The 19,745-nt window shown below is 45.6% G+C and overlaps 1 protein-coding gene across 25 annotated transcripts in view; it reads right to left on the bottom strand.

The window, feature by feature from the left end:
• RBFOX1 (RNA binding fox-1 homolog 1) overlaps positions 1-19,745 on the bottom strand; it is a 2,045,752-nt gene that overhangs the window by 1,848,915 nt on the left and 177,092 nt on the right. For 24 of the 25 annotated variants that reach the window (XR_008294525.1, XR_008294524.1, XM_053213105.1 and 21 more), the window contains exon 2: positions 17,917-17,955. The exons of the other annotated variant lie outside the window; for it this stretch is intronic. Coding sequence is in view for 22 of the 24 variants with exons in the window: in XM_053213105.1 (XP_053069080.1) it covers positions 17,917-17,955 (39 nt within the window). In the remaining 2 variants the exon portion in view is untranslated. The remainder of the gene's footprint in view (positions 1-17,916; positions 17,956-19,745) is intronic. 25 annotated transcript variants of the gene reach the window in all.

Genomic DNA, 19,745 nt, shown 5'->3' with positions numbered 1-19,745 from the left:
CGACAATAATTGGAAACAATGGCCCAGGCCTGAGTCTGACTTCCTTCCAGATGCTCTGAGCCGTGAGATGTCCTAGGGTTCAGCACCTGCCGTGCCAAGAAGGTTGGCAGCTCCCTGGAACGCAAAGACTTGGTGGAGACAAGACGACCGCTTGGGAGTTCCAACTGAGTTCCACATCCCGTCTCAGGCACTTCATTAGCTGCATGACCTTCAGAAAGCTACCTGACCTCTTGGAGAGCCATGTATTTCACAGGGAAATCACCGATCTTACAGGATTGATACAAGAGCCAAGCACAATCCCTTTGTCAGGCACCTTGTACACTATACAGTTCATGGTATGTTGCTTCCCCCTCCTTGGGCAGCTCTGACCTCATGAGGTAATAATACCAATAAAAGTAATACCAGCTATTATGTAACGACTTACTACATGGCATAGCAGCCCTCTGGCACCAATGCCCCCATTTTACAGACAAGGAAATTGCATCAAAAGACAAGGACCTCATCTTGCCAAGGTCACAGAGGCAATTAGGGCTACAAGTTGGATTTGAACCCAAGTCTGCTTCGTTTCAGAACTGGGCTTTTAACTCACTTGGCTGTATTAGAATTTAAGCCCCTGTCTCAGATCCCAGCCCTCCAGGGCAAGCCTTGGGCATTAAGGATATTTATTCTGAATTCCTTGTCTTCTGTCTTCCTCCCAGGAAAGCTAACAACTCTCAATTTCCCCCAAGGTCCCTGACCATTCACCTTAAGCACAGAGTTGAGCACAGTCAAGGGAGAGGATGGGGAAGTCCAGGGGAAAAATAAAACTGTGAGGCTGTCACAGTAACTTGGACTCCATAACACAAAAATGCCCCCAACCTTCTTCCCTATTCTGCCTGCAGACATGGAAATCAGGCCTAGATCTACCAATTCCTAACAGTGTAACTTCAGGCAAGTTAGGTGGCCACTCTGGATTGTGGTGTCATCATTTATGAAAATGTAAATAATGCCAGAAATGCACACTACCAGAAAATATCCAAGGATCAAATGAGGTAACGTGTTTGAAGTGCTTGGCAGAGTACAGACGTGTAAATCAGCACTTGAGTTTTGGCTATTCTATCACCAACATCATCCATTATCATCCACATCACTACTATCATCACCATTTCCATCATCATCCCCATCAACCTCCATTATCATCACCATCACCATTATCACCATCCCCATTATCACTGTCCTCGTTTCAAGGGGATAATGTGTACCAAAGAAACAGCACAGTGAGGACAGGAGAGGTGTGAGAAAACTTCACTTGCCTGCAAGGTAGATATGTCTTCTAAGATATTGGAGCTCACAACTATTACTCCAGTCTTGCTCCTTAGATTCCATAGGCATTGTCCCAAGCACACAAGACAATCCCAGGGACAGTAATGCAGGCTCTAATGCCTCCATTTCCCCTGGAACACAGTCTCTAAACCTCCCACAACAGGAACAGTTAAACAAATGAGCAAATTCTCCTCCCCAAGAACTGTGCTAAGAACTCAAGAAATAGTAGAGAACTAGATGGTTGTTACCTCCGACCTCAGTAAGCCTTCAGCCCAGGAGGGCAGTTGGACACCAGACAGGTAATTACAGTCATAGCTTCAATGTACTCCATGCAGGGGGAAGGGGAAGGGAGATAGACACAGAAAGCTTGGATAGCATGTAATGTGGAGACTGACCTAGCTGGAAAACTCCAGGAAGGCTTCCCTTAAGGAAGGGACACCTACCCTGAGAACCGAATCATGAGCAGGAATTTTAACAGTGAAGGGATAGGGAGAAGTTAGGGAAAAGCATCCTAAAAAGAACGAGCCTGTACAGATGCCTGGAGGCACTTTGTGGACCCAAATGTCCACTGAGCCAAGAATGGTGGGGTAAAGAGAATGATGTATGAGACAAGGCAGACAAAATAAAAGGGGTTCTGACCTTCCTGGGTTTATCAAGCCAAGTAAAGGAGTTAGGGATTTTTTTCTTAAGTCCTCAGCACCCATTTAAGAAAAATTTAAGTTAAAAGAAAAAAAAAAATACCGGAGTCTTACCAATGCTTGGTTCATGCTTAAAAATGAGAAGGGCATAGAGTCCTGGCCATTGTCTCCTCTATCTCCTGGGACCAATCCAAGTAAAACCAGAAGGGTACTCACATTCACGCACACATGGAGAGAAAGAGAGAGAATGAGAGACAGACGGGGAGAGAGAGAACAAGCTGACAGACCGATTGGGGAAGACAGAGACACTCCAGGCACTTCCCTGAGCAGAGCACAGTTTCCTCCAAATCAAGAAGACCTGACAGATAACTGGCAGTTGGGCATTCCAAGCACCTGCTGCCATCTGCCCAAACCTTCTTTCCTCCAGCTTCCCCGTCTGCCCATGCCAGGGAGTCCACACTTAAAACTGTTCATTCTACACAGTGATGGGGCTGAATACTGATGTCTGCTAGGAATGCAAGCTCTCAGTGGTCCCCTGGCTCCTCTCCCCTCAGTCAAACACAAGACATCCAAGCTGGAGGTCAGATGGAGAACAAGAAGTTTCACAAAGCCCCTTGTTCCTCTCTTCAAATGCTCTCTCTCCATCATGGGCATTTTCAGGAAGTAGGATGACCCTGGATGGAACCCAAAGTTAGCCTCAATCACTTTGACAGCCCTACAGTCAAGTCTCCATCACTGGGACTTCCCAGGGGGAAGGCAGTCTGCGTCGCACAGCATTTTTAAAGAGTTTTAAGTGTTATTACTTTAAAGAATGACGGGAATAAAGCAGTTCTTAGGGGAAGTGCTTCAGGGGAGAAAAAAGAATTGTCAGAATTAGAATAAATTAACAGGAAACAAGGGGAAGGGAAACTAGCTTATACGGGATTCCCACTAAGAGCTGGGAACTGTATATGCGCTGCCTCTTTCAGTGCTCACAATCCTGTAACACAGGAACCACGATCATCTCCGTTTTCCAGAGAAAGAAAATGAGGTCCAAGAGGGTAATGACATCGCTAAGGTTACAGTGTTAAGTGACAATAAGGCAGCCTAAAAGCAAATTCTAGGTCAGTCCCCAACCCTTGTTCATTCTTGTCTTCCCACACCGGAAGCACATTCATAGGCACTTGTGAAGCTCTTACAGTGTCTCAGAAAACCCCTAGAAGTAGTTCAAGGGCAATGGAGCCTCATGGTCAATAACCCAGGTTCCAGAGTCAGACAGCCTGGGCAAGTTACTTAGCCTCTGTAAGCCTCAGTTTCTTTACGTGTCAAACGGAGACCGTGGCACCCCCCTCCTTGAGTTATAATGAGGAATCAATCTTAAAATCCACTTAAGTAGCTGATTGTGGTACCAGGCATTTGATATGTGCTTAATTTCTCTAATACTGTCATTATTACTAAGCACTTCATTTTATACTCTAATTACAGCAAGAAACCTGCAAGATGGCCCTGCCTCCTGGTATAAACCCCTTGTATAATCCCTGCAAGTGTGGGCTGAACTTACTGATTTGCTTCTAATGAAAGGAATACAGCAGAAGCAATGAGATGTCATTCCAGGTTAGGTTGCAAAAAAACCTGCAGCTTCTGTCTTGGTGTCCTCTCTCACTGATTTGTTCTCACTAAGGAAAGCTGATAACCTAGGAGATGCCCTGTGGAGAGGCCCATGTGTCAAGGAACTAATGTCTCCAGACAGCATCCAGAAAAGACCTGAGGCTCCCAGTCCAACCAGCCTTGTGTGTGAATCTAGACACAGACCCTCCCCAGCCAAGCCCCAAGGGGACTACAGTTCCAGCTGACATGGTAATTGCAGCCCATGAGAGACGGTGATGCAGAACATCACCTAAGGCACTGTGCAACTCCTGACCCACAGAAACTGTGAGATAGTAAATTTTTTTTTAAGTTGCAAGGTTTGGGGGTCATTTGTTACTCGGCAGTAGATAACTAATAGTAGTAACGGAGTGGTGGAGTGGCAGAGAGAGAGGAAGAGAATCCCAAGCAGGCCCTGCAATGTCAACACAGAGCCCAACGTGGGGCTCAAACTCACGAAACCGTGAGATCATGACCCGAGGCTCATCCATATTTGTATTAACACAATAGGCCTTCGCTTTATCAGCAGATCAGAAGGAAAACTTGAGCTCTGATCCTGTCTGGAGCATTATGAAAGACAAATTGGCATATCCAGAAGTAGCAAGGTTCACTGCATTTCTCACTGCCAAACATGGAGGCTGACAGCCAGGATAACCATACAGACAAGAAGCTGTCAGTCTCCAAGATGAGATCTGAAGGGTGTGCAAACTGGAGACAATTAGATTGGAAGGAGCCTTGGAAATCTAAAGCAACTCCACTGTGTTATAAATGCGGACAGGGGGCAGAGGCAATGTCTTGTGGGATCAGTCAAGCAAGGCTTCCTCTAGGGGCATCTGGATCCAAACCTGGGACAAAGAGTGGTGATAAGAGATCAGCAGTGACCAAGCGCATCCTGATGGACTTAATGATGTCTGCCAAGAGCATTGCTGGCACATACATCATGCTTCCCACCCTGCTATCAGTACTTCTAGAAGGACTCATAAAAAAAGGGGACTATATCTGCAGAACCCCAAGTTATAAGGGATGGTGAATGGTCACAATAAACCTATTTTCATCACTCCCATCATGCTTTGTAACATATTTTAAGGACTCCCCTACCTTGGGCCACAGACATGAAGGCTCTTTCTGGGGTCAGAACTATGACACTTGGGTGTTGCCAGTTTTGTTGACTGATTGATGATGGATATATCAGTTCTACAGGGACACCTTTCAGAAAAATTTTAGAAGCAAGGCATCAGAAAATGGTCTTCTCCTCCATAAGCTGCTTACAGCCACTAAAGAGCAAAGATTATCACTTTTTTGTTTGCCTGTCAGGACCTTGAAAATATCCCTTATCCAAGAAGCAAACTAAGCCCAAAACTGCACTCCTCGCCCCCAGGAAAAGCCATTCATCCAAAGGCTTCTAGGATAGTACAGGCCAGGACAGCCTGCTTTGTGCCCTACAGCAACACATTTCAAGCGGGGATGGCACGTATGCCCCCAAATTCTGCCCTGTGCCTTTGGCTGGCACCCTAAATCAATCAAGACATTCTTTATGAACCTAGGTGTGGCCTCAGATTCTGGGTACACACAGCACTTCAAACACTGCCATCAGCAGTAGCATGGAACATTAGATTTGAATCAAGTGCCTGCTTGGTCTTCCTTCCTGGCTCACACCCTGAGTTTTGTCAGCAGCCCTGGCTTCCTTTCCTCCATGGGCTTTGCCCATGTCAAGTCACACCTCACCAGCCAGCCCTGGATGTGCTCCGAGAGATAGGAGAAGCAACCAAACACACGTCTGCCCATCATCTCCTCGGCCTGAAGACAAATTCCTTGCTTCCAAGTACAGAATGAAAGAGACGACACTTTGAGCACATGGGAGTTCTAGGCATGAAGTCATCTGTGTCCACAGCCTGAGAAATAAGGTCCAACATACGCTGCCCCACACACTTTATGGTTCACCTGGACCTCACCTCACCTGTCTTTTAAGTCCTGGGTCTCTGAAAGAGATTGGAAAAGTCATCATGATGGTGAGAAGGGGTGTCCCACAGGTTTATCATGTGACTCACCACAATGAAAGTTGCCAGTGCAGGACCCTTACTGGGATGGGGTCCCTGCCATCAGCACCTCAGAGGAGGCTGTTGGGGGCTGAGTTGTGCCCCTCGAAAATTCATACATTGTAGTCCTAGCCCCTAGTACCTCATTAGTGGTTCGGTGTGATTAGGTTTAGAGACAGGGTCTCTACAGAGGTAATTAATGTTAAATGAGGTCACTGGGTGGGCCCTAATCCAACTTGACTGATGTCCTCATTAGAGAGGAAATTAGCACACTGACACACAGAGGCAAGACAATATGAGGACACAGGAAGAAGAAGGTTGTCTACAAGCCAAGGAGAGGGGCCTCAGAAGAAAACAACCATGCAAGTCTTGATCTCAGAATTCCAGCCTCCAGAATTGTAAAAAAAAAATGCATTTCTGTTCTTTAAGGCACCCAATGTGTGATTAATTTGTTACAGCAGCATGAGCAAAGTAACACAAAGGCTGACATAGAAATTTTAGTCCAAATGAGGTTCATAGTATCTTCCTTTCCCAGGACATAACAATTGGCCATGACCAAGAAAAAAGACATACAGTTGGGTAGTAATAATATCCTTGAGAGCTGAGAATGTGTTCCCATGGCTGTTGTTACAGGAGACAAAACAGTTAAAAGATTGTGGCACACAAGTATGAGTGTCAACTATAAGCTAATTACTGTGTGGGGGAAGGATGCTGAATTTAAGGCCCTGATCCTGCCTTAGAGGGCACCAGTTTAATGGGGAAACGAGAAAAAAAATCAATTCGCCATGAAAAATGCCACCACAGAGGTAGAGAGCACCAATGTCAATATAAAGAAGAACTGGGGCGCCTGGGTAGCTCAGTCAGTTGGGCATCTGACTTCGGCTCAAGTCATGATCTCACAGTCCATGAGTTTGAGCCCCATGTTGGGCTTTGTGCTGACAGCTCAGAGCCTAGAGCCTGCTTTGGATTCTGTGTGTCCCTGTCTCTCTGCTCCTTCCCCCACTTGTGCTCTGCCTGTCTCTCAAAAATAAACATTTAGCAATACTCAGGTGCATGGTTTAAAAAAAAAAAAAGGAAAAAGAACAAACTAACTCCTCCACTTCCGACAGTCAGAGTCTTTGAATATTTTTAAAATGAATATAGTTGTGTGGGGTACCACGCATGGGTACTCAATAATGTGATCATGTATGTGGCTCCAACCATCATGAAGGTAATTTAGCAATATCTATTGAAATTTAAAACACTCATACCTTTGATCGATCTGTTCCACCTTCAAGGATATATTCTACATAGATTTCCTTGAAAAATATGACAAGATATATGCACAATGATGTTCACTGAAATATTGCTTTTAAGAGCATATCAGTGGCAACAACCTGTCAAGAACAAACAAATCATGATACATCCATATGATAACATATTATGTAGTCACCACAAATAAAGGAATAAAACTCTCTTTGTGCTGCTATGGACAGAGCTCCAAGATAAAGAAGGAAAAGACAAGTTACCACTTATGTCACCACTTTGGTTTCTATGTTTAAGGCTGCATATATACAGTCACACACTAGCATAGCCATAGATGATTTTTCTAGAAGAAATTCAGAAAGCCATTAGGAAGGAGGAAAGACTGGGCTGAGGGATGGGGGAATGAGGCACTTGGTAGCTTTCTGTCCCATTTGAACTGGCTAATTAAGTTAATTTTTAATGTCAGCATGAGTCGTCTAGGTGATGGGATCATGGAATTTTCTTTTGTTTTCTTCATACTTGTATTTTGGAAAAGGCAGACTGTGAAAGCTGTTTTCTATATACAAATGAGGTAGAGACAGGTGAGGTGTTTGGGGGTGTGTAAGAGGTATGTGTGTGCTTTTATCTCATCTTCCTTGAGACGTTTGAGAGAGATTAGGAGAAAATCCCCTATCAGCTTCAACCCATGGTCAAACACTTCAACACACATCATTAGTGATTCCAGAGAGCTCGGCAGGGATTTCTTTGTGTATCTCCCATTGAAAAGAAACCTTGATCACAAGCCACTCTGTGAATCTGAGATAGCTCCTATCTCTGAGGAGAGCCCTGCCACCTGATCTTCTCAGTGGCCCTGGGACACAGCAGGCTCGAGCATGGAAACCATCTCTGACTGGCGAAAGAATGATCTATGGACACAGGTCAAGGTCCTGACCTGTTGGTGACTGAGATCGAAGATGGAGAAAGGCCAACAGGAAGGCAAAAACCCAGGATGTTGAGGACCACTGTCTGACTCTGCATTGGAGCAAAATGCCTGGCGCAAAAGAGGAAGCAGCTTTGGGTTCCAGCAATGTTTTAGGAAACCCAAGCTCTCTCTGTCCACCATGAATACAGGTAACGGGTACTCTAGGGAAAGAGGTACTTCATATGAAGCCCAGCCTCTGAGCACAGTTCTGGGAGGGGGTACTTTGGAATCAGAGAGATCTGGGTTCAAACTGCATCTCTACTGCCCCCTAGCTGTGTGACCTTGGGCAAGTCACCTAACTTTTCTGTGCTGAGAGTCCGTGTTCTAGGACAGGAGAGGACCAAGAAACACACCAAGAAGGGAATCACATGACAGCACCAACATTTGGTAAGTGTCAGGAAGGAAGTCAAATAGATTCTGTAATAACAGAGGTCAGGGAGGGCTCTCCGAAAAAGTGGCACTTAAAGCATGACTCCATCCTTATGTGATAGGCTGTCTTGTCCATTGTATGAGCCAGGGTCCCAGGAAGGAATGGATGGGACACTGCACTGAGGGTCATTTGAGAGGAATTTACAAAAGGGACTACATATGTAAGTGTGGGCAAAGGGTATGAGCACTACAAAAGAGAATACAGCGCTCTGGGGCTAGTAACGCTGAGATTCCAGGTTCTGCCACCATCTCTGAACCTGAGTACAGACAGAGAGGCTTGCCTGACATCTTCGTTTAGGAATGCAGCAGCCCATAGGAGGAAGCAGGGTCTATAAATGCCCTGCCCTCTCCTCCCTTCTCCTACAACCTGCTGTGACTCCCTACTGCCCAAACTCAACCAGCAGCCAGTGGGCAATAGAGCCTAGAGCTATGGTCTACACTAAGAAGCCTCCCAAAGCACAGCACAGGATGGAGAAGAGCAGATAAGCAGATGCACTGCTGCTTCTTCCTTCTGCACATCTGAATCTGGGGCTGGCATCTCAGAGAGGACTAGCACCTCTACTCCGGCATCCGTAAGGCCAATCAGAATTACTTTACGTATGTTTTATGTGTGCCTGTTTAACTTTAAATGCTCAATGGATTTGCTACAGACATGCTTCTCCATGCAAGGGATTTTCACTGTCTAGAGCTTTAGACGTTCCAGGTAATCGATAATGCTGCTGCTCTGACTCCAAATTAAATAGCTGCACATTTATTACCCATTACTGGAAGGCACACCAGGAACTCAGCCGCCGGGAGCACACAACCCCATAAACGCTAAGCCTTCCCTCTCTCTCCATTGGCCCACTCCAAAACTCTGTCGGCTCGGACAGTGTGAACACCACCCGCCCCACTTTTAGAAAATCAAACTCCATTCGCTAGTCTAACCTAAATTGGGATGAAAAAAAGCCAAGGCTCTGAAATTTACTCCGCCAAGCTGAGCCCCCAGGGAGAGGGTAACATTTGGCTGTGGAATCAGGAATGTTTGGCTGCCTCTTCTGTCACCTGCTCCTCCAAGGGAGGTGGGGGATGCAGAATTTCAGTTCTATGGGCTATGCATTCCTTATTCCCTTCCTACTGAGCTGTTGAAGCCAACAAGAATGGCTCCCTAAAAGTGGGTAGGCCAAGCTAGCCACCACGATGTGCAGTGAGAAGCAAGGAGAAGCACATTTAGGGTTGGGTGAGGGGAGCTCTCCATCACATCCTGTCTGCCTGAGCTGACAAAGAAGTCACACTAAATGGCTGGGGAAAGACCTTAGTGCCTTAGCCAGAAATGCCCTTCAGTGACACTACACATCATTGTGCAGGTTTGCATGTCTAGGGAGCCCTTTCTGCAGTCAGAAACTGTGAGGCATCCACAAGAGAAGGAGCCGTGAGGAATCCACCCTGACACACAAGGCCATTGGAAAGGGTGAGAGTTTGGAGAATATGTGCCCCGGCTCCCTTGCAATTAGGATGCTTGCAATTAGGATGAGCACTGACAGAGACTGTGCATCCAAAATGATCTAGAAAAAAATCAGAACTAACCCCATTAGATGCCCCATCCCTACTCAGCATCTTGTAGATTAAGAGCAACAGCCAGTGCAATTACTTCAATCACTTATGCAAAGTAAGACCGTTTCCCAAATTGGAAATGACAGTCTGGGCCACCTGGTAGGGAAGACAGCCTGTCCCCATGAGGGGGGCTGAGAATTTCTTTGCTAGTCCTTTGAGTCTTTGCTTGGTCATGAGAAAATCATAATCAAAATTAGTATCTCCTTTACCAGGACCCACTATCATCATCAAATCCTCCACCAAAGTTAAAGTATGGTAGGTTTTTTTGTTTTGTTGTTTTGTTTTTGTTTTTGGTTTTTTTTGTTGTTGTTGTTTTGTTTTATTTTTTGGGGGGGGGGGGATTGGCTCTAGGACTTGCAGATAAAAAGTAGCCATCAAGTACCCACATGATGTTGAGAGATTCCTCAAAAAGTTTGTACGGTCAAAACGTGTTATCAGCATATCAAAGGTGTTGATAAACCCTGCAGTAAACAAACATAATTAGCTTTGTTTTCCAAACTTACATGGCCATAGTAATATGACCATCACTTTCCTTAAAAAATGGCTCAGAGTGGGGAGGGAGGGGTAGCAGGTAGTAGGGTGGCACCTGGGTGGCTCAGTCAGTGTCCAACTTTGGCTCAGGTCATGTTCTCACATTTCCTGAGTTCGAGCTGCACATTGGGCTCTGTGAACCTAGAACCTGCTTTGGATTCTCTCTGTCTCTCTCTGCCCCTCCCCCCACTCATGCTCACTCTCTCTCACTCTCCAAAATAAACATACATACATACATAAAACATTAAATAATTCAAAACAGAAACAGCTCTGGGGTCCTAACATTATGAACACCCTACACAATGAACACAAGGCACACAGCTTGAATTCAGTGGTCCCCAACATTGGATATATGCTGGAATCATCTTGGAGGTTTTCAAGAAGACTACATCTGAGTCCCACCTCACAGTAGATCAGCTGCCAACACATCAACAGTCCCCCTCCCATACTTACCTGAAGACCATACCTAGTACTTCAGCATCAACCCCCACAACAGTCAACACCATAAAACACTAACCAAAAAATGGACACTTTGCTAAATAGTTCACAGGCTAACGGGATGAAGGAAACTGTTTTACAGGGCACTGCAAAACTTCGAGACAATTCCCTTTAAAAATCTCTGATCCTTCTCCAAAGTTTTCCTCCAGATGACAGATGCTTTCTGTCTTCTCTCTTCTTCCATTTCTCTCCCTACCCAATGGCCTCTGAACCTCTATTACCCTAGCTAATTCTCTTTTGAACCTAAGCCTGTGCAACCTACTCAGGAAGTAGTCCTGCAGAGTAGCTCAAAAGCAGCATTCTGTTCTTACTAAAATTGTCCCCAAGGGACTTGCCCCTAATCCCAAATAGCCAAATCAAAGTGTATTTTTCAAATCCATATACACAAAAAATGTCACTTACAAAAATTCATTATGTACTCTTGCAGCTAGGTAGAGAGGCCGACATTTTTTACAAGACTGGCTGGGGGGAACCAGACAAAGGTTAACCAGGAGGGCTGCATGTAAGTGGTAAAACTCCAGCCATCTTGAGAAAAGGATTCATATAGAAACAACGGGAAGAACCCAGAGATTAAGGACAGGGTCTGTAGAAATCCCACAGGCTGGGGAAAGAGCTGGGAGAGCAGAGAGAGAGGTAAATCCTCAGTAGGGCTAGGAACAATACCAAGCATGAATCTTGCCCTCAGCGTGTGCCAGTCACTGATCTAAACACTTCATTTATCTTACTTTGCTTAAACCCTACAACAACCCAATGAGACCAGTTATCCCAGTGAGACAGTAGCAGGGCTGGGATTTCCATCAGGGCAGTTGTCTTCAGGGTCCATTTGCTTAACCACTGCACTCAAGAGTAATGAACTAGAGCAACAATAAAAACAAGGCCACTTAGAGTGATTATGTTCTGGAGTAATCTGGAGTCATCTAGAATCTTGCTATCACACAAAGGCATTCAGACTGGTAGCATCAGCATCACCTGGAAGCTTGTAAAATATGCAGCATCTCAGGCCTCACTCCAGACTTACTGAATCAGATCCTGCATTTTAACAAGCACCCCCAGGGGCTCTCTCGACACCTTGAAATGTGGGAGGTACTGGTCTAGAAGTGTGCGGTCGATAACCTAAATCTATTTCAAGAAAGGAGCACTGTGGGTGGAAACAGGGCAGGTAAGAGCCCTGATGAACTGCCGGGTGTAAATACATTTCCAAAGCCACCTACAGCTGGCAGCAGTCATTTCTGACAGTGAACAAAACAGCCATGGTTAAGAGCTAGCGTCAGTTCCAAGTACTAATGGCTCTGCCACCCACTCAAGTGTGTGACCTCGGGCAAGTTACAAAACCCCAAAGACTCACTTACACCATCTAGAAGTGAAGGCAAAGGATAGTTCCTCCTTGGGTTGTCCAGAAGATTAGGTGAGAAATTCTGTATCCGGTGCTTAGCACAATGCCCATTATATATTAACCCCTCCACAAGCACTACCCATTACTATGATGACATCAAAATTATAACTTAGGGACATTAAGCTGGCTCTGAAGGTCTCAATTACAGGGCCAAAGGCTGTGAAGACAGAAGAATTCACAGAGAAAGGCCAAGTGCAGGTGAGCTCAACTTTCTCATCTTGCATGGATGGAGTTAAAGATAGCATTTCATTCTTGACCTTGACTACCAGACACAAGGGTTACAGCATCCTTCTCAATGAAGTGAAGGGCAACCACATGTAGAATTAGTAACAGGATTCCTACCTTTCAAATCAGCAGGTAAGATAAAAGCAAATCAAACAGAATCTGCAGAACCAAGAAGAGAGAAAATACATGAAGCAGAAAGAAAAGTTCTTTTTAATGAATTTTTTTAATGAGAGTTGATCAAACATGTATATTATGACAAATACACTGAATTCCTCTATGAAAAAGCTAGGACGCTGGGTAAATAAACAAGATCTATCCGTAATCTACTTCCAAGAGATACTTGCAACATAAGTAAATTAAAAAACAGTAACAGTGAACGGATGTGTCTAGGCTTATGAGAACCAGAGAAAGATAGAAAGTAGCATTGATTTCAGAAAAACCCAAGGCAGAAAGCATTAACCAAGCTCCACATGGCCATTTTATATCCAAAAAACCTTCAATCCATAACCAATGCTAGCCAACAGCCTTTGTGAGCCAAATGACAAGGGCTCAAAATAGATAAAGTACAAACTTTGACCAATACCAAGAGAAGCTGACAGGAATATAGTAGCTCTGGGAAACCCTAACCAACCCATCCAAATAAAGTAACCAAGGCTTCTGCACTGTAAATTAATAAGGTTTCTAAGACAGAAGAGCACACCATTACAAGTGTCCAAACGGTATCTCAGGAAAATTCAGCCAGACTTGCCCATTTATCCATCCATCAGTCAACCCACTCACCCACCCACCTATCCATTCATTCGCTCATCCATCCATCCATCTGTGCAATGTGCACTGAGAATCAACTCTTTATCAGGCACCGGGGATCTAATGGAATAAAAAGATAAAGTGCTTCTTATTAGGATTTTTACAGGCTTCCTCCATGCACAAAGGAAAAAGGACTAAGTAGACAAAGTAATTAAAACAGAGGCATGATGATAAACAATGGGATATGGTAAAATGCAACAGGGGTAACAAGGTGTCAGCTAAGGTCTCAGGCTTGCATTCAATTAGACATGGGAAGAAAAAGGAGCAGGACCTGATTCTTGAGGAGCTTGTATTTTAGTAAGAGGGAGTCAAGAAAATAAACATGAGAACAAGATTATTATTTCAGATCATGCTGTGTGCCATGAAGAAGGTTAAGATAGAAAAGGGCATGTTTGGGGCAGGAGGTGTTGATCCTTTGGCTACTCACCAGAGGCTCCTAAAAGAAGGTGGCATGAGATCTGAGAGCCTCCAGGAGCAGGAGACTGTAGAGGCCAGGTCAGAAATGTGCCTGGGAGCCAGCTCCTTGCCAGAGTGTTTGGGCATTATTCTTAAAACCATGGGAAGCCTCTGGATCTGCCTGAGTAGTCTGATAAGTGACTCCCTGTGGATATGCAGCAGCCTTAAGGATGCCAAGGGTTCCTTAGGTAGTCACACACCCTTCTAAAGCCAGAACTACCTATACAGGCGACTTGCAGCTTCCACAGAGGCTCAGATGGTAAATCCTACTCTAATTACACTGGTAATTATGAAGTGACACTTACTGAGCAGCAAAGAGCATTCCTTCTGTTAGGAAATGATCCCTGGGAAGCCAGTCCCAGCCTCTCTAACAGGGAAGGTGCTGTGAATTTACAAACAGCTGATGGAAGGATGTGAGATCCAGTCTAGACAGGCACCATCAGGAGAAACAAGGAGCCCAGGCATTGGGAAGGGACTCGACTGAGCATCCACACTGCCACTCCCTATTCTAGAGGCAGCATCAGAAACAGCAAATACTCCACAGTCAATAAGACCTTGATTTTAATCCTTGTCCTGGCCTCAGTGAGTTGGGTGACCTGGGAAGGTTATTTACTTCTCTGGACAGGAGGTTTTCCACACACAAATGGGTTTAACAACAGCCTTCCTCGTCAGGGTACACCTGCACACAGTAGGTGTCTGAGAAGGGCCAGGCCTTTCTCTTCAGGCTCTCCCACACCCCTTGGTTGGGAGCTCAGGAGGGAGAAGGAAGGAACGGAGAATAAAAGTAAGGCAACAGCCAAACACACAGTTATTATGCTCCCTGGTGATGGTGGAAGGAAGTTAAAGAACCGGTGATAATAAGATTCTTGCCCCGTGTTCCCTGTGACGGCAAATAACACAGACATGAGAACAGAGCATCCATCAGAACTCAGAGACAGACGAAGACAGGTGATCAAAGGAATAAATCCTCTGCAATCTGAAAAACAGCCTGCCTGCTTTCATCCATCTGGGAGGTAGCAAAAGGACTCAAACTCTGGCCAAAAGCATACTTTTCTACCCAAACCACCGTAGGTGTGGCAGGTTTCTAGAACAGATCCCCTTGGGGCTAATCAATCTTCTCTAGGTCTGGCCATGTCTGCCAGTGCCTCAACCCCACCCCCCACCCCCACTCTGAGCTAAGCTTTAGAAATATACCACTGCCAGGGAGATTTATCCATTTTAAAAGGTCAGAGAATTACTGCCATTGAAGCTTGTGCACGGAGCAGGTGTAAATATGCCCCAGCTCCCCCCCATGCTTTATCACCCTCAGGAGAGGGGGACCTGGGGAAGGAGTTGAGGCTCCAGGAAGTTACTTTCCAGGAAGAACGTTTAACTGCTTGGTATCTGGGGAGCCAAGGACTCCGTGTGGGTGGGACCTACCTGTCTATGCCACCTTTCTCACCAGAGAAGCATCTGTCTCCAGCTTCCTCGGCTGCCAGAAAGCTAGGGATCTGGACCTTCCCTTCCTGTTTTGTGGAGCATCCCTCTGCATGAGAAGAAGGATGAACAACTCCACACAACAGATCCAGACCTCACCCCCATCACTCAAGTATTGACAAGGCAAGGATGCACTGTCAGTTAAAAAAAAGAAAAAAAAGAAAAAAAAAAACACCACCACATTGACCATCAAAACCAGATAATCTGTTTTTCCACACACTGGTTAGTAAACCACTAGCAATAAAGAAGAACAAATCACTGCTGCCACAACACGAATTCCCAATTTCTCAGGACCAGCAAGAACTTCAGAGCACCCCAAGATGCTCTGGGGTCTACACGGGTTCAGCAGACACAACGGTAATGAGGTATTTAGAAAACAACAAATCACTGCACACTAGTATGGAAAATGTTGATGCCTGGAGGAGTCTGGAGAAACCGGCAGGCAAAGCAGGAAGAAACCACGGTGTGGAAATGCACAGACCGAGGTTCAAATCCCAGCTCTGCCAATTACAAGCTGTGGGACTGTGGTCAAGCTACCTCATCTCTCTGGGCTTCTGCCCACCATAGTAGCAAGAGGGATGATGAGACCTAGCCTGCCTAGGTGCCATGGAGGGTGAGGCTGACCCAAATGTTATCAAAGAACTCACAGCTGATGCCCAATGAATCGGTATTAGTTTGTCAAGTTGACTTTGTCAGCACTAAGTTTTATATACATCTATACAAAGAGAGAAAGAAACAGAGAGAATTAAATAACTCAGTCAACCAACCTATCAACAAACTGACTCTATCAAATGACTCAGCAACTGCATAGACCATCCAAAGTTTAGAGGTCAAGATGCTCAGTGGAAAAAGAGGGTAAATCAGAGACCAGCAAACTCACTGGACAGATTGCCCAGGAATGATACATTTCGTCCCTTGAGGTGAGAGGAACCTGCCTGCCCTCCCCTGTCCTTTCACCCTTTTTCCCCAGTACTGTGCACAGACTAGAACGTGCTAACCAGGGACAACACCCCCAAGTGCAGGACAGCATGGTGGTTGAAAACATGGCCCCTAGAGCAGCCTGCCGGGCTTCAAAGGAGTTTGGCAGTTCTTCAAGAAGTTAAACACAGAATTATTCTATGACCCTGCAATTCTACTCCTAGGTATCCACCCAAAACAATTAAAAACAGGACTTCGAATATTTGTACATGCATGTTCACAGCAGCACTGTGCACAATAAGCCAAAATACTCACCAACAGACGAGTGGATTGACAAATGGAGCATATCTCTATGATGGATTGTTACTCAGCCATCAGAGGAACAAGCAAGAACTGATACATGATGCAACAGGGATGGATGTTGTAAATGTTATGCTCGGTGAAAGAAACCAATCGCTAAAGGCCACATACTGTATGATTCCATTCATATGAAATGTCCAGAACATGCAAATCCGTAGAGACAGAAAGTGGTCGTCGGGGCTGGGGAGGGAAACAGGTGTGACTGCTAACATTGTTCCCTTTTGGGTGATGAAAATGCTTAGGGGCAGCAGTTGACCACACTAGGAATGTCCCAAATGCCACTCAATTGTTCACATAAAAATGGCTATTTTATGTGTATTTTTCCTCAGTAAATTACTTTTAATTATTCAAATTCTTCTACCCATAACTGGCAGCTACCAGCAAGAGCCTGTGGAGGATCTCCAATGGGCAGTGACACCTGCAGGCCGAGAAGGAACAAGGGAGCACGGAGCATGCTCTCATCACCACTCCAATGACAGAGACCATAGATTCAGCCTCCTTGAGCACTGACATCACCTCCAGGACACTCAAGGGCCAGCCATGCTTCTCCCCAGTTTCCATCACACAAGAAATTTACATGAGTAATAAAAAGCCACTATCTTGATACTAATCTTAGAAAGGAAAAAAAAATCTTACATTTGTATTAATTTTTCTTCCCGGGTTTTAATTGAAGAGAGGATACAGTGTCATGAGGGAAATAAAACCTTACTTCATCTATCCAAGGGCCATGTGGCTTCATTAGAAGTTACATTAGCTCCTCATTAAGCAACAATAATAATGTGGAGTCAGAATCAATGAAAAAAAACGCATTGCTCCAAGGTATAGATCCGTTTGGTTCAATTATATTCTTACATGGCCAAGCTCCAGTGGCTCCGACACTAGTAAAAATGTGTGATGCCGGAAGATGTGGCTTCCCTCCTCCGCCTTGAAAGCTGAACAACGAAACAGAGGCAGGGGCATGGCTTCCATCCCCCTACCATTCTCATCGTCTCTAATATGAGACCCTCTAACCACTTACCCACCCGCACCCTGGCAAAACTGGCTTCATTTCTAGAGCTCGTTCATCCACTGTGCCAAGTAGGCTCAATGTCACCAGCCTACCTTGATCCACTGGCAGAGACTGCTCTGCATGAGGGTTGAATTGTGCTGTGGTTGATTATAGATGTCTGCTTCAGGCACAGGACTGGAATGCTGTGCCTGATGGCACATATGTGCCTGTTATGCTTAGGAGCCCCTCCAACTGAGAAGGGAGCTTGAGGAAACTCTTGGTTACTCACCCTGGCAATTCCCGCTCCTCTCCTTAGCCACACCCCTACATGGCTGGGCTGGGTTTTTCACAGTTACAGAGTTCATGAAACCTTTTACCTCCTTCTTTTTCACCCGACTTAAACAAAAAACTTAAGTCAGGTCCAAAAGAGTACTTACCTGACCCTCGACCAGGCTGTATGGCAGGGACAGTAGATCCTGCATTAAAAAAAAAAATACAAAGACAAGAAATGCTGAGTTTCACATTGCAACAATTGCTTTTCCTATGTTTTTCTCTTAGACAAAGTAATTACATCCCTTGTAAAGAAATATTCGATTTATTCAATCCAAAAATGCCCATGGAGCACCTAACACATGCCTGGTGCTTCGTAGTCTCTGTTTATAACAATAAACAACATGGCAAATTCCTGCCATGGGGTGGGAGGAAGAAGAGGGAAAACACAGCAAATGTGGAAGGTAATACATAATAGATGGAAATAATACCAGACAGTGATAAGTCGAATGATGATACAATGGGTTATGGGGTGCAGAGCGGGGAGTACTACTGTAGACTGGGGGTAGGGGTGGGGGTTGTTCAGAGTGAATGACAAGAAAGAACAGACATATCTGGACTAGGTATTTTAAATGCAGGGACAGCAGGTACCAAGGCCCAGGGCAGGCACAAAGCAGCAAGGCTAAAATGGCTCAGAGTAGTCAGACATCAGACAGGGACCAGATCACATATGGCCTTTAAGGCTGATGTACAAATTTGGATGTTTTTCTAAGTAAGTTAGGAAGCCACAGGAAGATCTTATGTATCTTTTCACAGCACCAAAAGCTCTATCCTACTCAGCTCAATAGCCCCAGGCAGCCCCACTGGAGCAGACTGATCTGCGCACATGCTTACCGCCTCCTCAGAGGGCTGACCCAGCTGCCAGCATAGGAAGGGCCCTGGCTGGGTCGAAGGGGCAAAGGTGAGTTGCAGAGATACTTTCTGAAATGCCAATCTCAGGGCCAGCCTGCACGGAAGCCCCAGACATCACCCTCCAGTCCAAAATGGTTTCCCAACCAAAGTGGAGAGAAGGCAATACAAGCTTCCCTTTTTCCTGAGGCTTAGATGGAGCCCTTCACCATGTGCCTGTGGACTCTGCCAACACCTCAGAATGAAGACAGCAAGACAAGAAAATCCATTGCCCAGCCTGTTCCCAGCTGAGGATGACCCCCTGGGCAGTGGCTGGTCCCAAGCAGGGTTTGGGGCCCAACGAGCTTAACGAACCAGCACCCAAATGACAATTAGATTAGATACTGCTCTGCTTTGCTGCCCAAGAACTCAGGCCCAGCTGACCTGATCACCTGGAGAAGCAAACACCCAACCCTTCCCTCCCACCAGTACCCCTTGCTGCATTTAAGGTTCGTCATGCTACATTTGCAGGGTGGTCATGTAGATTAAATGAGACATCACTTGACCGGTTCATTGACAGGCCTTTACACTCAGTAAAGGCCTGAGTGTTAAGAGTTGTTGTTAGCAAGTTTATTAACATTGTTGGTCAAGCCCAGGCCCAAGACATTGACAATGAACATGGACTAGGACCAGTCAGCACAGTCCATTTACGTAAAGAGAAATGCTCAGGGGTATGATTCTGAGCTAGAGTCACAATTTGGAAGGAGGTCATCTGTAGAGTGGATGCTGGATAATTACCTGAAGGATGAGCTGCTTCTCTGACTATCTCCAAAGGTGAAGCACCCAGGAATGCCTGGGGCTTTTCCCTCCTGTTTGCAAGGTGTAAAACCAGAGGGCTTGAACTGTCTGCCACTTAAGCTACGCTGCCCACTCAGGTGGGTCTCTGGCCTCATGTTTACAAGGGAGGTACACCTGGAGAGGATGTGTAAGGTAAAGCCTGGGGTCTGTATATGTGGGTTAGACAAATACAGACCTTTCCCCTGGGGTCTTAGTACCAAGTGCTGGGCCTCCCCAGCCTTTCCTCCATCCATTAACCCTCCCCTTCCTT

The sequence above is a fragment of the Acinonyx jubatus genome, chromosome E3 (genome assembly GCF_027475565.1).
Source record: "Acinonyx jubatus isolate Ajub_Pintada_27869175 chromosome E3, VMU_Ajub_asm_v1.0, whole genome shotgun sequence".
NCBI classification, from domain to species: domain Eukaryota; kingdom Metazoa; phylum Chordata; class Mammalia; order Carnivora; family Felidae; genus Acinonyx; species Acinonyx jubatus.
Note: the sequence above shows the minus strand (reverse complement) of the source record. Positions and strands in the feature narration are given on the sequence as shown.